At 31.7% G+C, this 25,324-nt stretch overlaps 3 protein-coding genes across 7 annotated transcripts; 2 read left to right on the forward strand and 1 right to left on the reverse strand.

Annotated features, from left to right (window-relative positions):
- The first annotated feature begins 1,887 nt into the window (after positions 1–1,887).
- LOC108318719 (phosphatidylinositol 4-phosphate 5-kinase 7) lies at positions 1,888–9,062 on the forward strand. 5 transcript variants are annotated; one of them, XM_052878881.1, is made up of 12 exons: positions 1,888–2,167; positions 2,245–2,285; positions 2,777–2,887; positions 3,250–3,415; positions 3,542–4,603; positions 5,333–5,500; positions 6,045–6,210; positions 6,915–7,025; positions 7,163–7,350; positions 7,588–7,742; positions 8,321–8,489; positions 8,631–9,062. In XM_052878881.1, exons 4-12 carry the CDS (start codon positions 3,399–3,401, stop codon positions 8,917–8,919), a joined length of 2,325 nt encoding a protein of 774 aa, XP_052734841.1. In that variant the 5' UTR covers positions 1,888–2,167; positions 2,245–2,285; positions 2,777–2,887; positions 3,250–3,398; the 3' UTR covers positions 8,920–9,062. The 5 variants fall into 5 exon arrangements, with proteins under 5 accessions (XP_052734841.1, XP_052734848.1, XP_052734843.1 ...); XM_052878888.1 differs by having other exon boundaries at positions 1,888–2,285; XM_052878883.1 differs by lacking the exon at positions 2,777–2,887.
- A 71-nt stretch (positions 9,063–9,133) lies between these two features.
- Positions 9,134–10,364, reverse strand: LOC108318850 (uncharacterized). The gene is made up of 2 exons (XM_017556388.2): positions 9,913–10,364; positions 9,134–9,549 (listed from the first exon to the last, which is right to left on the reverse strand). Exon 1 carries the CDS (start codon positions 10,318–10,320, stop codon positions 9,919–9,921), a length of 402 nt encoding a protein of 133 aa, XP_017411877.1. The 5' UTR covers positions 10,321–10,364; the 3' UTR covers positions 9,134–9,549; positions 9,913–9,918.
- A 10,043-nt stretch (positions 10,365–20,407) lies between these two features.
- LOC108321876 (transmembrane emp24 domain-containing protein p24delta4) lies at positions 20,408–23,607 on the forward strand. Its single transcript, XM_017553772.2, has 4 exons — positions 20,408–20,726; positions 22,382–22,594; positions 23,032–23,108; positions 23,211–23,607. The coding sequence occupies exons 1-4, from the start codon at positions 20,514–20,516 to the stop codon at positions 23,353–23,355; spliced, it is 648 nt and encodes a 215-aa protein (XP_017409261.1). The 5' UTR covers positions 20,408–20,513; the 3' UTR covers positions 23,356–23,607.
- The last annotated feature ends 1,717 nt before the right edge of the window (positions 23,608–25,324 follow it).

Raw genomic sequence — 25,324 nt, forward strand, 5'->3', positions numbered from 1 at the left:
AAGACTTATGAGTTTATAAATAAATATTTTTTTTTGCTATATATAATTTTAAATTATTTAAAACTAGAGTTTTTTTTTTCAAATATAAGCAGCTATATTCTTTATAAGTTACTTAACGTAACATTAAACACAAAAGAAAATGTAAAATATTGACGAGATCAACATCTCCAAGGCATATTTATTAATGAGTTGCTTAATATATACTTTTTTTAAAACTAAAATAAATGACTTTGAAATATTTTGCTTAAATAAATGATGTTCTTAAACGCTTATCATCAACCAGCTTTCTTTTTAGAAAATTTAATCATTCACTTAACAATTTTTAAAATTGAAGTCACTTGTTTTATACAACTCTTAAAATTTTTATATATCTAAGTTGATACCTCCAAAATATTTTTCAAGGATTTGTCACTCTATATATATGTAAAAATCTTAAAATTGAAATTTCTTTTGTAAAATTCTTAAACTTATGTGGCGACGAAGATCCACAAATTTAAATAAACAACACATTTGAACAATAACACATTACAGATATTTTGATATAGAGAGAATATTTTCTTAGTTAAAATAGAAACTCTAATTAAAAGAAAAACTATTTAGATATTTAAAACAAGCACAAATAATTCTCCTAAAACACATTTATACTTTATACATCATTATAAAATAAACAAAATTAAGGTAAAATTCATTTACCCATAACTCTAAGTTCCCACGTTATTCAACTTTTGCATTTATGTTGATGCACATGACCATATATATGCCATATTTAAGCTTGAGGAATATGACATTTTCATACTTCATTGCTGATGTAGTTCTTTCTTGACCTATATTATCAAGTGGTGGTGGATTGATATCGATGCATCATGACGAGAATGCTGAGATTTTTAATACCATGATTGAGATGGTAAAGTGATTTTTTTCTTTTTTCTTTTTTACAATGGAGAATCAAGAGTTTGATTCCATGATAATTGAGAAAGGTAGACCAACGTTGGATGCCAAATGCCAATAATACATCATGTGACCACGTTGCATGTTTCAGAGGGAAAAAAACCCTAATTTTTGGTCAAAGTGGGACCAGAATTCCAGAACCCACGTAACTCTGTCATAAAACGTTTTAATTAAACCAGTTCATCTTAAAAGGGAAAATTGAAGAGCAAGAAAGTTCATCATTTTCAAAAAATTAAACCTACATTTTGACCAAGTAACATACATTAAATAAAACACCAAGAATAGAAAAATCAGTCATCAACGTTGATGTTAATACCGGGTATGTTTTTTCTAAAATGAAATTAATATTAGTATTTTAATGCTTATAGAAAGGAAACTCTGCGGTGTTAATCAGTGGGCCATTATCCTTTTCGTGAGGGATACTGTTGGTACCTTGTATCACCAGCAAGTGTGTAATATATTTCACAATTTTATGTCTTCTGTTATAGTGACATGTCCTTCATATATATTATATAATTAATATTTAACTTTTCTAACACGTATAATTTGTGTTATATAACAAGTTCATTGACTTGTACAAAAATTACGTTAAATGATTGAATTCATCGGTTGACGTGTAAAAAACCCTATAACTAATTTCACATCGTTTGTACTTTATTTCCTAAAGTTTCAATTTTTTTTTGAATAAGCAAAATCTGAATCAATTAGCACAGAAAATAAAAATGTAATTTTTTTTCCTCTCGTTCATGGTATGGTGCAGTAAGGAAGTGACACGTGTTGGAGATTCGAAACTTGAAACTGTGCCCACACCGAACAGTAGGATTTTCAGGTGGGTTAAATCAAAAGGGGCATTTTTTTTCTCTGCATGGGAAGGACAAACACACCCATTACATAGGACAGTGCTTATGTTTTTTTGTTAGTTAAAACACAAAACAAAAGTCATAATATAAGAGCTAAGTTCGTGTCATGTTTACTGTTCTCACTTCTCTCTCTCATGTTCATAAGTTTAGAGAGAGGGAGAGAGAGAAAGAGGTGATGTGTCTCTATTTGAGCACAGTACATATATAGTAGCTGGAGGTATAATCAGTTGCAACTATTCTATAGAATAATCAATTCTTCGGGTGGTGGGGCAGTTGCCGGCTCAGGCAGTTGGACAAGGATTCGTGAGCTTTGTCTCAAACTGTTTTAGAAAGGGTTCAGTATTGTTTTGATTATTGGGGTGGGGTGCTTCTTCTTCTTCTTCTTCTTCTTTCTTTCTTTCTTCCTTCTTGGTTTCACTTTGTTTTTGCTTCACAGAACAAGATAGTACTCACCGTTGCCGCTTCAATCTATCCGAGGTTAGTGAAGTCGTTCTTCTTCAATTTTTGTGGTGGTGGAATTTAGGATTTTGTGTGGTGCGTTGTGGATTAGTCGCGTAAATGGCAGATTCTCTTGCTGGATTGGATGCCCTTTTACTTAACTGACCCAGATAGTGTTTCTGGAAGAATATAAGCGTAGTTACTTCTTTTATGCAGAAGGTGGAATGCAAATGGGGTATTGATTCGTAGTATGTTAATGGGGGTATTGATTCAATATGCAAATGGGGTGTGCGTTTTTGTTTTTTGTTTTGCTGAGTTGTATGTATGATGTCTGCTACGGTCCTTTGACGAGGATACAGAAAATTCCTGGGTTGTCATAGCTCTAGATAGCACGAGCATATCTTTTCAGGTGTAAAATTTAGAGGAGTTGCAATGATGCTGAAAGAGGCAGCGTTTGTATTGAGCTGGTTGAGAAAGGAACATGTGGATTACATTTATAGAATACATTGTAATATGTTGTTTATCTGCAGGTTGCGTGGTTCTATTAGTAGCAAATGATGAGAGAGTAATGAAACAAATTATGCAACATTTGCCTTCCTCTTTATTTCATTATTCACCGTAAAAATTATACATAAAGCAAGGTTGGTTTTCTGCTATTTTAGTATATGATTGAAACAAGTACTGCATCGTAATCAACATCTTTAATATACCAATGGAGAAATATTTTAACCATATACTGTAAATGCACAATATTAACCAACTTCGCTACCTTCCTGCCAGCAGTGGTTGAAATCTCCTTTTACAAATTTTTGAATTCCAAGAGTTTGAACATAACAATTTTGAGCAGGAGCGGAGTGTTTATTTATTTATTTTATTCTTGTTATTTTGTGTTTTTGGGAAGATTCCATAAACACTCTTCAGTGTAGAAACCTGCTAAAGGGTTTATTGTGACTTTTTCTCCTGTTGATTTTAAGACTGATTATGGTGGTTGTACCTGTTTCAGAGCTCACCACGGGGCACAATAGTGTCATAAAGGTGCTGAAGGCAGAGATGAATTTCCTTATTATATCAGTGAGTGATAAATTTAACCTTTTAAGGGAAATAAAATCTTTATTGGAGCTATCCAAATAAATCAGTGAAAATCTGGTAGACATGGAGGACAGTGAAAGGTAATAGTCATAAACACTCCTTCTCTGCCTCATTTATGCCCTTGTGTTGTGTATATTATGTTGTTCTGATTAAGCGTTTTCTGTTCTGCGTGTCTGCATATGCTATCTCTGTCTTGTAAAGTATAGGTTTGAAGAGAAGTCCTTTCCAAACGGGGATGTCTACATTGGTAAAATGAAGGACGTACTTCCCCATGGAAAAGGAAAGTACACATGGTCAGATGGGACAGTTTATGAAGGTGATTGGGTAGATGGGAAAATGACGGGGAAAGGAGTGATTACATGGCCAAGAGGAGCAAAGTATGAGGGTGAATTCTGTGGGGGTTACCTTCATGGTCATGGCACCTTTACACATTCTACCGGTTGCATTTATACCGGTGGGTGGAGGATGGATGCTCATCATGGGATTGGGAGGAAGACATATTTCAATTCAGATATATATGATGGTTTATGGAAGGAAGGAATTCGTGAAGGCTGTGGAAGGTATTCTTGGGAGAATGGAAATATATATATTGGGAATTGGAAAAGTGGTAAAATAAATGGAAGAGGGGTTATGAAGTGGGCTAATGGTGATATTTTTGATGGTTGTTGGTTAAATGGACTTAAACAAGGATCTGGAGTGTATAAATTTGCAGATGGGGGGCTTTATATAGGGACATGGAGTAAGGGCCTAAAGGATGGAAAAGGAATATTCTATCCTGCTGGTAGTAAACAACCATCGCTAAGGAAGTTGTGCTCTCTTAACAGTGATGATAGTGGTTTGTTATCTAATACAGAAAATCATAAGCCTCCAAAACAAAAGTTTACACGTAGTTTTTCTGAAAAGATTTCAGTCAGTGGTAGATCAAAAAGTTCACGTCAAATATCACATAGGACTTCATCATTAGATTCAAATTTTAGCCTTCACAATCCTTCTGTAGATTGCATATGTCATGACTCTTCACCCTCATTATCACAGACTTTGAATGAAAGTCAATCTGAGGCCTCATTATCACCCTCTTTGGTTTATGAAAGGGAATATATGCAAGGAGTTCTAAATATGGAGAGAATCAGGCATTATTCAGAAATGCCACATAAAAACAAACGGCAAAATAAGCTTAGTGTGAAGCCGGTTAAGAAGAGTTCATGGATTGATATTTTTGGGGGCCGCCGGAGCTATTATTTGAAGCTTAATTTGCAGCTTGGCATCAGGTAAATTACATAATCCAACAGCTCCCTTCTAACCTATTTTTAAACAATTGATATAGTATATTTTACCAGTATTATCACCTTTCTGCTGAATTATACTTATTGTTACTTTAAAATCAAGACCGCGTGTAGGAAGTGATTCTACCGGAAAATTAGTTGACTTCAATCCCAAAAATAATAACTCAGAAGTATTGAACAAGTTTCCGTGTAGTTAGCAACTTAGTGGACATTAGAGTGTATTGATACATAGTTGCTCATTGATTTACAAATGAAAGATAAGGTACGATTTGTTTCATGTTGTTAACAGCACTACTAGCAGACGTATTTGCGTACGGATAGAGAATGTAAACCCGTTTAAGTACAAGAATTCCAAAATAATACATAGAAGATAGAGTGACTATCCCAAAGGGTTTAAAGCCATCATCACAAAAAGGCTTATTTTCAAGGCCGATGGGAGCTTCTTTAGTTTGCAGAAATTAATGGCTTAAATCACCTTTGACAATAGTATTTTTGTACGCTGATAATGTCGGTGCTGTAGTGTGATTATTAGATGTTAGTCATTCAGGCTGATCTTAGAGGGAAAATGACAGAAAGATGAGTGAATAGGAGGACAGAATGATATATTCTGTTGAAAGTATGTAGAGCTTTTGTCTGATATAATTACATGTTTATTCCATTCGATATTTTGTTCAATATCAAGGTTTGATTAAAGAAATTTGGCTGAATTCTCAGGTACACTGTTGGAAAGATTACACCAGTGCCTGCACGTGAAGTTCGGTCATCTGATTTTGGAGATCGAGCTAGGATAAGGATGTACTTCCCCAAGGAGGGTTCACAGCTGACTCCTCCACATTGTTCTGTAGATTTCTACTGGAAGGATTATTGCCCTATGGTCTTCAGGTATTTATTAACTACATGTACACCTGAAGAGTTGTATGTTTAGCATAATTTATTGGACCTTTTCCATATGGCTACAGTGGGATCGATTTATTTCAAAGTTGTAAGACATGACAGGATTAGCTTCTCTTAAATTTTGTTTAGCTTATAAAACTAATAGTACACCTTAATTTATTTCCTATAGAAGAATTTCCAAAATGGAGAATAATGTTGAAAGTTTAGCCCAACCCTTTCCCTTAGGTACAAATAAAAGAAGGACGTTTAACCAATTTTAGTGTGAAAATTGTCATTATCAAAACAATATACATGAATTTGAGATTATGGTGGTATATTGGAGTCAAAGAGTGCTCAGTCAAGGCTATGGTTAAGAAGCACATGATATTTCGAGATGTATTTATTGGCTGACTCAACATAAGCAACCCCTTATTTTTTAATTTGCACTTTGACCATTAATGAATTGAAGGTTTCACGTGCTTGATCTATGTATGCCTCCCCATATTTTTTTCTTGTGCTTTCTTTGCATAATTACATTAGCATATATTTCCAGGAATTTGAGAGAGATGTTCAAATTAGATGCTGCAGAGTACATGATGTCCATTTGTGGTGATTCTGGTCTAAGGGACATATCTTCACCAGGAAAAAGTGGCAGCATCTTCTTTCTTTCTCAAGATGATAGATTTGTGATAAAGACACTGAAAAAATATGAACTAAAGGTTTGCAATCACCCCTTTTTCTTCCATCATGGATCAAGAACATTTTTGCTTTAATTGTCTTGTATACACAAGCATATTAGAGGACATATACACAATAGAGTGATATAAAATTCCATTGGTATCAGCTACCCAACCCCACAGAAACCAGTAATGCTTGACAGTGCCACTAATCTGACTACAAAATTTAAGGAAAATGTTCAACGAAGTTCATGCCAAAATGGCTTGCTTAGGCCATTTGGATGGAAATTTTCGGTACAGAAGTATTTTTTTGTTATATGGAGGAAAGATAATTTGATGACAATTTTGAAGGACAAAGTTCATGAAATCCACTGCCAAAATATCTAAGAAAGCAACATAATGATGCACCTTTTTTCTGGATAGACATGTTTTTGTTGTGAAAATACATTTCTAGACTGAAATAGATGATGGCTATCTGTCTGACTTCTGTAGTTCCATAGACACCGTAAGTACTTCTAGTTCTAGTGCCTATAATCTAATGACAAATGAAGGAAAAGTTCATGAAATCCAATTCCAAAATAGCTCATCAAAGGTTGTATTTAGATGAGCTCTTCTGGTAAAAAGTTGTTCATATGTTTGTTCAAAGGTCACTTCTAAAGAGAAACTAATGATTGCTTATGATATACCCAATTAAATGACAATTCCAAAGTTCATGGTTATGTACATACTTTTTTCTCTTTTTGTAGGTTATGCTCAATATGCTTCCTAAGTACTACCATCACGTAGGACGTTATGAGAATACTCTTATTACAAAATTCTTTGGTCTGCATCGAATAACACTAAGAGGTGGGAAAAAGGTATTATCAAATATCCATCTCTAGCTTCTTTTTAATTGGTACAACAGATATAAACATCCTCGTTTTCCACCATAGCAAGTGAGGAAAGGATTTGTTGTTGTTGCTGTCGGATAAATATTTCCTTCCCTCTTCATTAGGTGCGCTTTGTGGTCATGGGGAATATGTTCTGCACAGAATTGCATATTCACCGTCGTTATGATCTGAAGGGGTCTTCTCAAGGAAGATATACCAAGGAAGAAAAAATTAATAGCAATACAACACTGAAAGATCTTGATCTAAAATATGAATTTCATATGGATAAAAAGTTACGAGAATCCCTATTCAAGTGAGTTCCTACTATTTGAAAGCTATTTCTATTAAAAGTTACTATCTTGCATGAAATTCTGATTGGTTTCTATATCCTACTATTGAAGATTCTACTTCTTTCTGGGAATTTTCGTGTCGCCTGAGCTATATGTTCTGAAATATTTATCAGGACAGTTGTTTTGGAATACTCATTGACTGAAGGATCAGTAAGCTGAGCTTCTAGTTATGATACAAATCTGTTTTTTTTCTGGTGCAGACAAATTTCTCTAGACTGCATGTTCTTGGAGTCTCAGCACATAATTGATTACAGCCTTCTGTTGGGATTACATTTTAGAGCCCCGGAGAATCTGAAGGCCTTAGTTGAACCTTCCAGACTAATGCAACCTCAATTGAGCTTACCTTCCGAAGATGGTAAATACCTTCTATGATGTCATTTTAGAGCTTGATATGGGAGTTTTCCTTCAAAAATTACTGATTTTAGAAAGCACCTAGCATGATTTATCAAGTAACTAGGATTTATTTGAACAAACTTCTCCAAAAAAGAAAAACTCTAGGAGAGAAAAATAAGAAAAAATAAAACGGACTTCTGCACAAGTTAACCAATAAAAATTTAGAAAAATGATGTGTGAGAATTTTTGTGAATTAGCTTATACATAAACTAACTTTAACTTATGTAAAAACTCATTTCACTTTTTTTTCTTCTCCTAGAGGTCCTTTTAAAGAAACTTATTCGGATAGGTCCTAATTCTTCTAAAAGTTCTGCCCTATGCCCGTACTCCAGAAGTTCAGACAGTTCACTAGGCTGTTGTTCCAATGATATGCTTCCATTTTTTGGGTGTAGTTTTTTAGTGATACGTGGTATATGCAAGCTTGTGTTTCGATCATACAAGTTGACTAAACTAAATCCATTGTATCTATTTTCTTCTTGCGTCTGTTCCTCAGTTTCTTTTGTACGATTGAGCACTTTTTGACTTGTTTTTCTTTACCAGATGCACACAAGCAAGGGGAGCAGTTGATCATTCCGAAAGGCTTGTTATTGGTTGCTCATGAACCCAGCTTTGTCAACACTGCACCTGGACCCCACATTAGAGGAAATACATTGAGAGCATACTCCATCGGTGACAAGGAAGTTGATCTTTTACTTCCTGGTACTGCAAGGTATCCTCTGTAACTTTATTCTGTATGCTTCCTTTTTCAATAATATTCATTAATCTATCACCTTTACAAGTATCTTCTTCCACTATACTTCACATTGCATTGCAATGATACATATCATATATAAAATGGTGTGTTACTCAGGCTGCGAGTGCAATTAGGAGTAAACATGCCAGCTCAAGCGACACGCAAGGTTCAGGAGGACAAGGTGGAGGAATCAGAAGTAGAGCTTTTTGAGGTTTATGATGTAGTCCTATACATGGGCATAATTGACATATTGCAGGAATACACTGTGAAAAAGAAACTTGAGCATGCCTGCAAATCACTGCAATATGACCCTATGACTATATCAGTCGTGAAACCCCAGACTTATGCTGAACGTTTCATCAATTTCATGGAGAAAAGAGTTTTTCCGGAGCCAGAGACTCCTTGAAATGTATATTTTACCTTTTCTTTGTAATCATTTGTTCTTAAAGAAGAGTATTTTGTTACTTATATTTTACATATTTCTTGATGCAAATGTGTATTCACTCCCAATTTCCACAGAATTAAATTAATTTTATTTTTTTTGCATTATAATGCTAAAATATTTCTTATATCAAACATGTTCTGATGGTTGTCGGAATGAGAGATGTTGGAAAAGGAGAGAAAGAAGGGAAACAAATTCCACTAAATAGACCATCTTAGAGGCAGAGGGAGAAGCAAAAAGTTCAACACTAAAATCTGCTTTTGTAAAGGAGAAACTAAGCATGAATGTAGTAGATATTTGTTTACACGAATTAGTCAAAGAATTGGGACCAAAGCAGTAATAAAAGAAAAGAACAGAATGGGCTAAACCACAAAAATACAGTTCTCAACTTCCACAGGTTAAGTTGCCTGAATGCTGAGCCTTTGTTAAGATCTACCAGAAAAAAGAAAAAAATGGATTTCTATTCAACAAGAATAATTAATCTTCGTTCTTCTGTAATTGCTGAATAATCAGTATCTCTTCATTCCCATATCTGTTTTGACACTATTCAGTTGTAATCCTTCCACTTTTCTAAGAAAAGCACCAAGACAGGAACTGAAGAAACAAAAGCAACAAAGGTTAAAAGGATTAAGTATTTTACAATTTACTGTATATGTATGCACCAGTTTCTTTATAGAGATTCTTTGAAGAAAAAAATAAATCAAAGTTAACTTCTTTACAAATTAATTTGAGAATTTTTTCATAGTTTTTATAAATTGTTAAATTTTAACTTGTGCAAACAATATTACCATTTCACACATTCATTTTAATACACTTCCAATAGTTGGCTACAAATTAAAAAACATAAATTAAGTTGGTCAAATAAATATAGTGAGAAATATACACTTTTATAATTCCTAATAAACTTTAGTAAATAATACAAGATGTGCTAAAGAATTAGCATTTTGTCTTCAATACCTGTTGCTAAGAAGGATGAACTTTGCTAGAAGAAATGACTGAGTTAACTGAAGCCTCACTGATGTATCTCTTGGAAGCAACAGAAGTAGCAGTTTCCTCCATTTTTCTTCCACTCTCAGCAGTTTCAACGAAGCTATCAACTCCAGCTTTTGACATTCTATCAACCTCTTCTTCAAAGTACCTAAACTCTTCCATGGCAGTTTCCATGATCCTACCAAAGTGATCCTCTGCTTGTTGCATAGTAGCCTCTGCTTCTTCCACCTCTTTCTGTTGTTCCACAGCTACCCATGCCTTGTATGACTCAATCTCAAACAGCTTTACTAGGTCTTCTGCTGTGAAAAGATCAAAACTTTTGTCATGCAAAGGTTCATCTGAGAGGAAAGTGAACTGGGAAATGAGGGTTTCCATTTTTCTTTTGAGAGTGAATTGATGAAGCAGATGTCATTGGTGAGGCATATATACAACAAGTATTTGTCTTTTTACAACGTTAAAAAAAATTGGCAGGAATTTGCTGTTGGGTCACGTGGTTCGTAACACATGTTGGACCAAATCTTAGTGTAAATTCTTGTGGGACAGTGAAACCAGTAACGTAAGACATAATCATTAGCTCTTTTTATTTGGTATATTATAAGAAAAAAACATTCACGGGCTTCATTTTGCCTTAATAAGATCATTGTTTTTATGAAACAGACATTATTATGATGTGAAAAAGGCTTAGATAACCGTTGGAACACCTTTTCTTCTACTCTACAAGATAATGCTAGTGAATAAAGGTTTCTCATTTATGAAAGACTTGACTTTTCTGATATAAGGGCAATTTTATTCACAACTTGATTTTGATGGATTGTTAAAAAATATATAAAATATCTAATGATTTTTTTGTTATTTTCATGAAGAATAATACTTTTCATAACTTCTCAAAAGATATTATGGTTTTTGTTATTTTAAATAACAAAATCAGTTTCTTAATTACTTAAACACACAGATTCTAAAATGTTTGCATAAAGTAAGATACAGTTTGCTTTTTTGAATCAACAATGGTATTTACAAAAATTTGAAGAGCAAAGGAAGCTCTTTTCAGCAATAGGTAGTGTGAGTTGCTTTTTTTAGATGCTCTAACGGTTTTATGCTATGTTTTTGTGTTGTTTTATGAGTTATTAACATTGAAAATTGTTTTGGTTGTGTAAAAGTTGGAACTTTCGAAACATAAAACTAAATAATGAGAATAAAATGTTTATAACAAATTTAATCAGTTTTAGAAATATTTTATTATTACACAAAATAATGATATTTGTTTTCACAATATCTAATGTCAATACACGCTCTCCCAACAATCTAAATAATCGACTTTTAAAATATTCTTTTAACTTTTTCAAGAAATCATTTGAAACCTAAAAATGACAAATTATGGACTTTAAAAAAGCGATACCATTTACACTTCAAAAGCCCAACAAATACGACCAATAAAAACGAATAAAGTATAATAATTAAAAGTATTGATTAATGCTTTAATTGGTTGTTTTTTAAGAATAATTAATTGATTAAATTAACTTTATGTTAGGACTTGTTCCAATCTCAAATCCATTTGAGTAGGGTCATTATTTGCATTATTAAGGTATTAAAATATATTTAAATTAACTTTCACTTTGATTTTTAAGTAATGTAAGTATATTGAACGTGATAAACTTTATAACATTTGATATGTAAATATGTTTATAATAAAACCAAATATTTTGGAAGAAATAATAATGATAAATAATAATAATAATAATAATAATTATTATTATTTTTACTATATTATTGATTGAATTAATTAATGAAATGATGATTCTGAAATGTAGATTAAAACAATTGAAATAATAATAATAATAATATTATTATTATTATTTGAGGAAAGCAAGAATACAAAATCTTCAAATTAATTGATGCTTAAGTAAAAATTAATTAATATGTATCACTAGTCATCGTCATCAAGAATGCATTTGATTGTATAGTCAACATATCAAAAAGTACTTTCCTTAAAATATAAAATAAAAATTATCAATACAATAAGTCGTTAATTTAAGTAAAATAATAGCATAAATAATTTCATATTGTTTTGCAATATTTCGGCCTTCTGTGGTGTTTTTCAGCATCAGTTCAAGTTGAACTGATATTAAATGTTGGTTTAAATTATTCATACAATTGTAATATAGTAAGTTATACTGATTTGTAATATAGTAAGTTATGCTATTTATAATTTGTAATCAATTTAAATTTTAATATTTATAAAATAGTTTGATATATCATTATTTGAAAATATAATTTTTTATTTGTTCAGATTTTATGATATCTTTTGTTAGAATATTTATCTTATTTATCATTGTTATATTATATCTAGGATTACCTTGTTTATCATGATTATATTGTATTTAAGGTTACCTTATTTATCATGTATTCTTGTGTTAGTTTATTCTTATAAATAGAAATTAGTTTATTCTTAGAAGACTATGAGAGAGATTAATTAAGTCCTCAAGAATTATTTTACCGTTTTAATCTCTCAAGTTGGCATGCGGGACCTGGTTTCTGTGTCTTGTCTCCAAACTCTGGTTGTTGCTGCAATCGTTTGTTGTCGTCTATAGTCTCCATAGTTGTCGCCAACCTCTCCCCTCTCCGTTTTGATCCTTTGAACCGTGTTCCGTTACTGTCCAAACGGAACCCTTTTGATAGTCACCTAGGATTTACAGTTTCTCTTTGGATTATTTATTCCTTGATCTGATATGGCTTCTAGCAGTGCCATCTCTTTTTCCGGAAGTCCCTCCATAACGTTTGAAAAGTTAAATGGAAAAAATTACTTATCTTGGTCGGCTGCCGTTGAGATGTGGTTTCTTAGTCAAGGTCATTATGATCACCTTGAGCAAGATGGCAACCATGTACTAGCTGGTAAAGCTGACCTGTGGAAACAAACAGATTTTCAGTTGTGTGCTCTGTTATGGCAGTCAGTGGAACCCAAACTTCTTATATCACTGAGAGCTTCCAAAACTTGTTACTCCTTTTGGAAGAAAACTCAAAGTATATATGTCAACGATATTCAACGTCTCTATGACACGACAAACAAGCTTGCATCTCTTAAAATGACAGACCATGACATGGTGTCCTTCATGACTGAAGCCCAATCTCTTGTCAAAGAACTCAGGATGTTTTTGGAAACGGACTCATTAGAGGATATCAAGAAGAAACTAGACAAATATTACATGGTGTTGATCCTTCGTGCCCTACCTTCCAATTTTGATCATCTCAGATATCAACTTCTCACTAGTCATGAGATCCCCTCCATGGAAACATTGATCACTCGCCTTTTACGTGTTCTGGTACCTCAAGAAGCGCATGAACTAGTGGAACCATCTGTCATGGTTGCCACACGAGGAAGAGGAGGACGTTGCACTAGAGGAGGAGGACGAGGAGGTCGGGGACGTCCTCGATGCACATACTGTAGTAGGATGGGTCACACTCAAAAGAATTGCTACTCTTTACATGGTTTCCCTTTCAAAATCGTCAATATTTCGAAGAATGAAACTTCCTCTTCTAAGTTCACCAAAGATGAATATCAAGAGTATATAAGGTTAAAGTCTAACACCTTTGAGACATCCTCTTAATCTCCCAATACATCTACATGATGCATTCCTTAAGTATTTTATTTAATTTAGAATGTATTTTAAATCTATTTTATATATTAACAAAATTATTGTTATATCAAATTATTTTAAAAAGTATTTTACAAATTAATTTTTAAACAAATATACAAATATTTATTCTATTACACTAAATAAATTAACTAAATTTTTTTAATGTATTTTTTTCATTATTTACTTTCTTTTCCTTAATATAAATCATTTTATTTTATATCTTATCGTTTTCCTTTTAACACTTTTTTCTATTTCAAATATTTTCCGTATCCTTCTAATATAAACGGAGAATATACATTCAAAATAAGGCAAACAAAAACCACTTAGATAAGATAATTAGTCATATATTAGTTTTAAATGCGTTAAACTTTATCCAGTAATTTTTTTTTGACAAGTTTCTTATAAAATTAAATTAAATAGAAAACAAAAATTTATAAGTTATAAATGTTTTTTTTATTATTATTATAAATCTCATTTCTTTATAGTTTTTTTTTTCTAAATCTCCTTTGGAATCTTGAAGCTTAAGATATATATATATATATATATATATATATATATATATATATATATATATATATATATATATATATATATATATATATATATATATATATATATATATATATATATATGCCCAATAAGGACATTTTAGAAAATAGTTGGTGTGTAAATAAAAGTCAAATACACCAAAATAAATAAAAATCAATACACATTAAATAGTTTAATTCTTTACCATAAAAAGTCTAAATTTGCATCAGTTTTCTTTTCTCATAGTTTTCAAAATTAGTCTAATAAGGACAGTTTATTAAATAATGAAGTAAAAAAAATATTCAAATAGACTAAATTTGGTAAATAAAATTAAATAAGAATTAAAAAGAAAAGAGTAAAATTGATTATAATCTTGTCAGATATTGTATTATGATGAAATTAAAAAAAAAATCTCACATATGACATTCACTCATAACATACTATTATAAATAAGGTACGTTTTACGTTTCTATAAAAAAAATTAAGATATTAAAGGCGTATTTTTAATCTTTTATATTATTTTTTCTCTCTAAATTTAAACTTACTTTTTATATTTATCTAAAATTTAAATATATTTTTTAAGCGTGTTAGTAATAGTTATATATTAAAAATTTAACGTTGAAATAGCAATCTTAACATAATATCAATTATACCGTTAACCAAAATTGTTTATAATTATATAATTTACGTGCTAAAATTGTTATTCATATAAATTCTTTTTCCTAGTTATTATTTACATGACCTTAAATTTTAACTAAAAGGAAAAAATATACGATGTTTTTGTAAGATATGTAATATATTTAAAATTTTAGTGTAACGTGAAAAACATTTTAACCTACTATTATTATTATTTAAGTATTTATAATAAAGGTTTATTTCATAAGATATATTTTTATGCTAATTTAAAAGTTTGTTAAACTTAAATTTGTAACCAAGAAAATATAATACTTATACCATCTTGGATTCCTACAAGTATTACGCAAACTTTTGAATGAGATAAATATATTATACCAACCAGTTGTTTACGTGCATAAGACACTCTTATGCTCAAGTCAGATTAATAAGTCTCTATTTTTAGGATAGAAAAAAAAGGGGTGTGGACATTAATCATATATTTATAGGGTTTATATTCTATATTGATATTTGATATGACAATAAAACTATTAATATTGTATATTCATATTTAATACGATAATCAAACAATTAATGTCGTATATTTATATTTGATACGACAATTAAACCATTAATGTTGCATATTCATATTTGATACGACAATCAAATCATTAATATCGAATAATATATCTGCTAACTATCCATAAATAACGGTTGCACTATTAATTAGTCTTTAATTACCTAAAGCGGGTGCCTCGATCGATCGACTACTTCTATTGGTAAGTTGATTCTCATTGTAACGCCGATAGCAGCCCGATAGCGGGTGAAACAATATGTCCAACAAACAACAAATATTGCTAGGATAGACTCTAACCTAGCTCTGATACCATGTTAAGAAATAGACTTTAAGCCTAACTCAACCTTACAAAACCGGCTTGTAAAGTGAGGTTTGCACCCGCTTATATATTATAAATTGATCGTTATCAGATAATGGAAGAAATAAGGTGAGTTAGACTTAAAGTTCACTTCTTAACAGAAATAAGGGAAGAAACGTGAATGTGGAAGTTACTTTTGGATGAACTGTACACAAATGAGTAAGTTACTTTTGAAAGAACTGAAGATAAGTGTGAATGAGCAAGTTGCTTAGAAGAAAGACATTGTATTGGTGTTGTTGAATTTTACAAATTTAAATTAATGTGGGCTATGTGAGGCCAGCCTAAGTGGCATAGCAGAATAAATTACTCAGCTCCCCCACACTTTTTCTCGCGGGCTTGTGAGCCGACTCACATGACTCACCTCGCATTGCTATCCTTAAATTTAGGATAATTTGCCCAATGAGAACAAACTCGCTCAGCGAGCGAGTCTCCCTTCTCCTAACTCTCCATCAAACTAGTGTTTAACATTCACTCAACGAGAGTTTGCTCACCCAACGAGTAGGTCTTCCCTGACTCTCTACTAAACTCGGATTTTACTATCGCTCAACGAGAATGTGACTCATCCAACGAGTTTGCATAACACAAAGAACACGATCTTGCAATTTAGACAGTGCCAAACATACTAAAAACCGATCTCATGCTTTATATGTAACACCCTACTATTTTAAAGGGTATTACTGATAGTAGAGACTAAATTAATTTGATATCTCTTATAAACAATCAAACTTTATTTCATTTAATCCAAAGTACAATACCAAAACTACAAACTTTAAACAATATAGTCTTCACCATTGAAATTTCAACTTATAAGTTTTACACAACATAATCTTCCCAATACAAATTTATTCTTTTTACAAAAATCCCTGAAAGTTTTTCCCCGCATCTCTCTCATCTCTAAGCTTGTTCAACCGCATCTGCAACATTATCTAATCACATATAACATGAGTTATATGATCATAGTACAAACAAATAAGGGTAAGCCAACCTTATCATAAAATCATTAAACTTGTAATAAAAATATTATAATCATGTATTTCTGCAATTGATAAAATATCATTATTCCGATGTCATTAATTCATCATTATCAAAGTCATCTTTCCCATTTCCATAAATCTTACAAGTGTACCATGCTTACTCATGAAGCCTTATGGTCAGACCGCTCTCTGCCTGCTTCCTTAAGCCTCACTTATATACTATGTCTTACTTTCTGAAGCCTTATGGTCAGACCCCTCTCTGCCTGCTTCTATATAACTTACGAATCATATGTTTATGTCAAAGCCTTATGGTCAGACCACTTTCTGCCTGCTTTCATAAACCTCAGGTGTTACTTTGCTCATACCAAACTCTCATGGTATAACTCGAACATACTACTCCCGGTAGTAAACATCATTTCATAAGTAATGATTTCTCATATCCACTCCAACATTTCATAAAACCAACAATTCATACCCTCTTATCCACCTAACTCAATCATGTTCATTCTTTAATCAAGAATTCATAATAACCCGTTTTGGTATCAATAAATTAAACATATTACCATATATTATGCTTCATATTATAAACTCATTTTGCCCATAACGAGTATAACTCAACATATTTTCACCAAACAAAGATCATGGATCAACCAAAATATATCAACATATCGTAGGAACTACATATTAAAGTCTGGGCTCAATGTAATAATAAATAAAATATATATGAAATTTTTACCATGATAATATTATGCATCTACAATCAACTTGTTTTATTTTATTTTCATCCTAGTAGAGATTTTTCTTTACTCCAATTGGTCACCGGAGAGGACCCAGATGTCTGAACGCATCAAACTCACTTTCGATGCCAGCACATATGACTAGTCACAACTGACTGGACCAGGCCAGGGCTGCTCTATGATCAGGGATGTGCCAACTCAGGATTTTAAGGTTCCTCTATCCTACCAACAAAGGGAGGCCCTCAATAATTAATCAATTTATTTATTTAATTTATCTACCTTGTTGTCTTATGCTCTAAATCTAAAATGCCTAATTTTAATATTTTTACTTCCTCTCACAACAACCTCAAACAGTATCTGTATATCTATTTAATACTCATATATAAGCAATTACAAAACCCTTACTCCAGACCTTCCAACAAGATCAATTTCAGCCAACAAACTCATTCAATAAATTCATCGCATCTCAACATGTACAATTTAACAGTATCAGTTATAACACCCAATATAATAAAAATCATAAAACAGTTTCGCAAGAGAACACCAGTTCACCATTCGTATATTTATAAATTCATACAAAAATAATTAGTTGCCGTTACCATCAAAATAATATTAATATAAAAATTCAGAGGAAACAAGAAGTTGAATCTGGCAGAGCCGGTTAGACAACTTCTCATCCTTCCACAAAGATGCAATAAAAAAATAGATAAGACAATAAAATTTCTGGGGAAACAAGAAGTTGAATCTGACAGAGCCGGTTAGACAACTTCTAATCCATCCAAAAATACAATATAATTAAATAACACGAACATTAACATGTCTGTGGAAACAAGAAGTTGAATCTGGCAGAGCCGGTTAGACAACTTCTAATCCATCCAAAAATACAATATAATTAAATAACACGAACATTAACATGTCTGGGGAAACAAGAAGTTGAATCTGGCAAAGCCGGTTAGACAACTTCTAATCCTTCCAAAAATGCAATAAAATAAATAAGTAAAGCAATAAATAGTTTGGGGAAACAAGAAGTTGAATCTGGCAGAGCCGGTTAGACAACTTCTAATCCTTCCAAAATACAATAAAAATAAATAAGGAAAGCAATAAAATGTTTGGGGAAACAAGAAATTGAATCTGGCAGAGCCGGTTAGACAATTTCTAATCCTTCCAAAATACAAAAATAAACAACTAATAACATACAAATGGCATAACATAATCAACATCACATTTTACAACTATCACACTTGGATATCAACACAAAAGCATACTCTCATTTAAATTCAAGATCATACAGAAACAAAATACTCCATATTCAAGATTTAAGATCAGACAAAAGCAAAATATAACATATTCAAGACTCAAGATAATACAAAGGGAAATACTCAAAGTTAGCTCCCCTTACCTCTATTCCAGACTTAGTTTCCTCTTCTCAAACCGTTCTCCGGAAACTTCCAGAATTTCCCCTCTTCAACTAGAATTTACTCCAACTCTCTTCTCTCACAATTTCTCTAGAATTTTGGTGTAAATTTCCAGCCTCCCCCCCTTGGCTATTTATAGTAAAAAAATTTACTATTCATTTTTACTATTCATTTTTACTATTCATTTTTACTATTCATTTTTTTATTCATTTTACTATTACAAAAATAATTTTTTATTTGCAAATTGGTGAATTCTGATCTCAAAGCTACGTGTAACACTTATCCTTTCCAAAAATAATTTTTTTTTACTATTCACTTTTTACTATTCACAATTTACTATTCACTAATAATTTTTTTTTTTAGTATCTAACAAATATTTTCAAGGATCTTACATTATACAAGTCACAAACATACCAATTTCATGTTGAAACAACTCAACTTAGCCAAAATGATCACATTCACCATACATACCATAATAAGTCTCAAATTTCATAAACACACCTAGACATGAAATTGAAAACCTACATTTCAATTCCATAGCTCACAACATATCAACATAATAATTGGTCACTTAATTGTCATCTCAAAGACACAAAAAATTAATAAGACGAAATCAAACATAAAGTAGCTAAAATTAGTTTCTTTCACATGTGACAAACTCTCTTTCTCACAATATTGCTCCCTATAGCTCTATATAACACCAGGTTATTTTCATTTAGAATTCTAAACATAACATCATGTTTATATAGTAGATAAATTCAGCAAAAATAACCTTGAGTCATATACATTATCCCAGAACACACATACAACCAAAAATCTAAAATGTCTAAAAGAGAACAAAGCGAAAACTTATTATGTTTGATTACATCATATTATTATGTACACTCCTTCAATGTTCACATGATCTTTTATATTTAATCAAATAAAAATTAGGGTCAGAATTGAAAAAAAAAAGTTAAAGAGAAAATTCACAAAATTTTTTTTAGAAAGGATGATTTTATAAAAGTAAACTACAATAATTAGAAATCTATATATAACTTAAATATTTTATTATTAAAATACGCTATTCTTTTTATTATAAAAACTATGAGAATTCTAAAGTAATTTTTTTTAAGTTCTCACAAAATATAAGTAAATTTATTAATTCATTATTTAATACATTAAAAAATATAACATTAAAATGTTATTTATTTAATTTTAGTATAAGCACAGCTAAACCAATGAACTGTTAATCAATAATTTCAGTTATTCAATTATGGACCCAATTTATCAACCGTTTTAATTAATCAATTAATTGTTTCGTTGTTTCAAATATTTTAGTAAATATGTAAAATTTTAAAGAGGTTATTGAAAAATTTAACTTTCTCAACTTTCACAAGACACAAATAAGCATACATTTGAACAAATATTATTTTATGTCTCCTTAAACTCGCAAGTAGTTTTGTTTTGTTTTTGTAATTTTAGTTTTTAAATTTTATAGAATTTACAAATTTATTGATATTAATTAATTGAATAATTTTTAATGATATTTTAAATCAACATGTTAGAAAAAAAAATAAAGATAAGAATTAATTAACAAAATATACAAAAGGAGAGGGAAGTAACGTAAAATTGAGATTATAGAGGCAAACGCACCCTAGCTAGCTACAGAGTACAAAGAGATCGAAAGAGTGAAGAGGGAAAAAAATATTGTTTTGTGGAGAGAGAGAGAGAAAGAGAGAGAAGAGGCAAGGCAATGCGGAACAGAGGTGTGTCAACGTTCTTACTCCTGTTCTTTTTCTTCTTCTTCTCAATCAATTTGGTTCCTTCTGCTCTTGCTATCTGGCTTACCGTGCCCGCCACTGGTACCAAGTGCGTCTCTGAAGAAATCCAACACAACGTCGTCGTTTTGGCCGACTATGTCGTTATACCCAGTGATCATTCCAAGAATCCCACCCTCGCTGTCAAGGTACCCCTTTTCCCTTTCATTCTCGCACCCTTTTCCGTTGTATTTCCTGGGTCTTTATTCAATTGTTCGTTGCTTTCTTTCCCAACCAACGTTTATTGCCTGATTTTTAATTCAATTTGTTATTTGGTTAAGAAATTTGAGGTTCAAGTGATTCTACTTCCTTGATTTGCGTGTCGTGTGCCTGTTCTGAATCTAGATTGTTATGGAGGAGGGTATGTTTTTGTCGTGGATTCGTTATTATTGTTCGGTTTGGAAAATTATCGTGCGTTGGTTGGTTGTATTGTCCGGATGTCTATGTTGGTTGTTGTCTTTGGTACTTTGAGAGGTGAAAAAACGATTGACACTTTGCAGAGGAACTGCTTGCTTAAATGATTAGTTGGGAGTTCATTTTGATTTTGATTTGTGTACGTTAATTGTATGTGTTATCTTTAGGAATTATCCAATTATCTATTATCTTGTGTTGATCATGAAATCTTGTATGGTATTTTACACCATGCGTGGTTATACTTGTCTGTGGTGTTATAATGCTATGAATTTTGAGTACATTGTCTTCTTGGAATATGCTTATGGAGTGGAGCCTGAGCGGTCGAGGTGTTTGCACCAGAGGATACACTTGCTAAGTAGTTCTAAAGTTCACAAAAACACCCAGTGAGGGTCAGTTATATGCAACGTGACGTGATTCACAATGATCATGCCTATTTAATGGGTCTGTTCTCTAATGGTTGGATACGGGCTTTTCTGGAATCTAGAATTTAGAATTTAAGGAGGACGTGGGGGTAATGGAGCCTTGATCACATTTGAAAAGAATCTAGAATCTCTATATACTGGGCCTGAGGAGGGTTTAAGATTCACAAGCCCTTTAAGCCCCGAGAGGGATGGTCTCAGACTGTGATGTGATGTGGTGAGGCCAGCCTCTATTAGGAATTTCTCGTGATGGACGCTTCTTACACAGCCATTTATTCTGGTTTGATTCTTTGCCAGACGACACTAATGAACAATTTGCTTCTGGAGATCTGGTGGTAATGGAAAGGCGAAAACATCTTAAAATATATGGTTGCCTACATAATGGTAATAATGTCTTCCGACATGGTTCATAGAGTAGTATTCTTGCTATGCCGAGTGGTTGGCAAGATGAAAGATGATAGCAGAGTTTGAAACTTTAATGCTGTTTGGAACTGATAATATCTGTCACGAGGTGTATCAATAGATATAAGTATAATGATAGCTGTTATGTTGGAAGTATGTAGTGTGGTACAGTAGGGAGTTACTTGTGTCGTAATTTACGTTTGGACTGAGAATAATCACTAAAGGAGTCATAAGACACCCTTTGCTGCATTGTGTGAATTTTGTGATTCTGTAATAAAAAAAACACCAATTTGTCGGTTTGTGTTCTGTTAGATACCCTAGCTACATAAATTCACATAAAAAATTCCTGGTCTGAACAGAAATAAGGTTGAATAATTATGAAAAACGTTTACTTCGAAACATTCTACAGTTCTACCAAGTAATAGTAGTTTAATTTCTGTTGTTTGTGTCTCTGTGTTTTCAAGATGTAATTCTGGTTGGCTCTTGAATGACAACCTTCTAATTTTTCAGCTTGTTAAAAAGGTCTATTACTTCTCTCTTGGTTTCTAATAGTAATATGTTTTCTTTAGGTAACATCACCATATGGAAACAATCTTCATCACAGTGAGAACACAACTCATGGTAATATCGCATTTACTACTCAAGAGGCTGGAAACTACCTGGCATGCTTCTGGGTGGATAGCCATAGTCAAGGAGGTGGTGAGGTTAATGTAAACCTTGATTGGAAAATTGGGATTGCAGCCAAGGACTGGGATTCGGTTGCTAGAAAAGAGAAGATTGAGGTAAATGTCCAAGGGATATGCATAATTTTTTTAAATCTCCCTATGCTATGAATATCTAGTACAAAAACAAAGCCTAATCCACTAGGAGTATCCCGTAGATAGAACTTAATTGTTGGTTGACATTTAGTTATAATAAGAAATCTGTCAAGCCACTGTTTTTAAATACGTTTAGCTGAAAGCATTTAGTAATTGCATATGAATTGAAAAGATTTGGATCCTGTCATGTTACGCCCAAGTTACGAGAAGAAAACAAATTAAAGAATGTGTAATGGGCCCCACACAAACAACGCTGAGTTCACTATTGTTGTTTTTGTATCTTTCTCTCTCAAAACATAAGAACACGAGAGGATCCAAATCTGAATTGAAATCTATACGTCTTCTGTTTGCTCTTGAACGCTTCTCTTTTCTAATTTATGTATCATGTGATTGACGCCTAGGGAGTTGAGCTTGAGCTGAGAAAGCTAGAAGGAGCAGTGGAGGCCATACATGAGAATTTGCTTTATCTCAAGGGCAGGTAATTCCAATCACATCAACATAACCCCCTATGAAGAGTTTATTGCAATTTCCTTTCTAAACTTTTCATGTATATGATTTTTCTTTCGGGTTATTTGTTCAGGGAAGCTGAGATGAGGATTGTGAGTGAAAAAACAAATGCTAGGGTGGCATGGTTTAGCATTATGTCCTTGGGTATCTGCATAACTGTTTCAGGTTTGCAATTGTGGTATCTGAAGCGGTTCTTCCAGAAGAAGAAGCTTATATAGATTATGCTATTGTTAGTTTAATTTTATTAGTGATACAAAGAACATTTTAATACTTAAAATTTTTTTTATGACACTACTTCAAGTCTTAGACAGAAATTTTTGATACCATAAGTAGAGTTTTTTACTTTTCTAAATTTTATTACAATGAATTGTCTTGTATGATTGGGATATGAAAACCGGCAGATAAGAGAAGAATTTTAATGAATGATACTAAGGTAGTATGAGGTGGGCTATCACATCTGTTTCTTGTTAGTCACCATCTTTGTGCAGGGAATTACTGGGTAGGATAAGACCAGTAAGGAGTATTGTGTTGAAGCTTGACTGTTTCAATTGCTACTGCTGTTGAGGATATAAAGGCCTTTTGGGTTAATTTAGTGATAATATTATTAAGTTTGTTTGGTAGGAAATAAAATGGTTTAGAGGAGAGTAAATTATAAATATTTATATGCCTCAAGATATTTATCATTCATTATCATTGTTTTTTTTGTCTTGTCATGAAATTCTTTCGGTTCATTTAATCAGATACTGCTCATGCTCCAATGAATTAAGTCGCAACAGATATTGAACACAGAATTTCTGTTAAATAGATTATGTTTTCCACTGTCTTGGATCAAATCCAACGTTAGATTACCATTAGAAATTCGTTGGTGGGTTTATTTAGGTTTATGATAACGAAACATGTTATTATTAAGGGTTAGATATATTTTTAAGTTTTCAAACTATTTTAAAAATCGTGTTTGTATTTTTAGTATATATATTTCATCCTCCTTGAAAAAGTTCATGTAAAAGAACACAAAATTATATTATAACTTATTGTGAAATTTTATGTTACATAGTAAGTACTCTACGTATCGTTTATTAGAGTGAATATTTTGTGACTTTCATAAAATATAAAGTTAAAATAGATATATATTTAGTTTAGGAAGTAAATATAAATTTTAAAAATGGTTTGGAGATGAAAACCATAATAATACATATTTTCTTACAACTCTATTAGGATTTGATATTAAATATTTTATTCTTTTAATATGCAAAAACGAATAGAATAAAGCTAATAATCTAACATTGATATTAATAATAGCACAATTCATTTTTATTCAAAATGAATTGAAAATACACGTAAAAGTATCCTACAATTCAATTTTATAACAAATCAAAATTTCAGAAATCTTTAATCATTTAAATGTCAAGAAAGATGTCATATGATCAACTCATCCACAAATACCTATCTATATGTTTTATATTTTATTGTTTTTTTTAATTAGACAATTGTTAAAAGGATAAATTCATCTCTTCTACTACATCTTTGGCTTTTTTTTTTCTAGTTTTATTTGCATGTTTTATACATATTCTGTGTAAAACAGTTATTGAAAGTTTGTTTATTAATATCATTATACAATTTATTTTAACTATTGAAATGACACAAGGTTGAAAAAAATAAGGTAATTTTTTTCAATGGGGAAATCACAATTTTTCCAACAAAAGCATTTGACCGCCGTGAAGATAGTTCTCCAACTTAATTAACCATTGATAAGCTTATAGTAATTGTCAGAACTAGACAATCCATAATTGACCATTGCACCACTTATCCATTGTCCAGACACTTATAACTTTAACTTTTGATAAACTACTCTTTATATATTTAAGTGAAACATTAAAGAGTATGATCACTTTATTTATAACACTAACATTTATATTCTATATTTAATCTAATCAAAATCATTGGCCACCTTGATTAATTGTCCCCGATTGAAGAATGGTCCGAGTAGTCTTTGGTTGAAGATTGATCAAGTCAACATCGAATGAAAGTTGAATTTATTTGTCTCAATCAAAGGTTGGTTGAGTTAGCTTGAGTTGAAGGTTAGTGGAATCGATCTCAGTCAAAATTCATCATAATTTTGACTGAGTTAGTTTGAGTTAAAGGTCAATCGAGTCAATCCGGTCAAAATTAGCAAAATTTTGATTGAGT

This window comes from Vigna angularis, chromosome 1, assembly GCF_016808095.1.
Source record: "Vigna angularis cultivar LongXiaoDou No.4 chromosome 1, ASM1680809v1, whole genome shotgun sequence".
NCBI lineage: Eukaryota > Viridiplantae > Streptophyta > Magnoliopsida > Fabales > Fabaceae > Vigna > Vigna angularis.

Excerpts from the sequence above, each read along its gene's own strand:
- LOC108318719 (XM_052878888.1), top strand. Across the intron at positions 4,604-5,332 it reads AATTTGCAGCTTGGCATCAG|GTACACTGTTGGAAAGATTA; the intron begins GTAAATTACATA and ends CTGAATTCTCAG. Across the intron at positions 6,211-6,914 it reads TGAAAAAATATGAACTAAAG|GTTATGCTCAATATGCTTCC; the intron begins GTTTGCAATCAC and ends CTCTTTTTGTAG.
- LOC108318850 (XM_017556388.2), bottom strand. The coding sequence starts at position 10,320 with ATGGAAACCCTCATTTCCCAGTTCACTTTCCTCTCAGATGAACCTTTG.
- LOC108321876 (XM_017553772.2), top strand. The coding sequence starts at position 20,514 with ATGCGGAACAGAGGTGTGTCAACGTTCTTACTCCTGTTCTTTTTCTTC. Across the intron at positions 20,727-22,381 it reads ATCCCACCCTCGCTGTCAAG|GTAACATCACCATATGGAAA; the intron begins GTACCCCTTTTC and ends TGTTTTCTTTAG. Across the intron at positions 22,595-23,031 it reads CTAGAAAAGAGAAGATTGAG|GGAGTTGAGCTTGAGCTGAG; the intron begins GTAAATGTCCAA and ends ATTGACGCCTAG.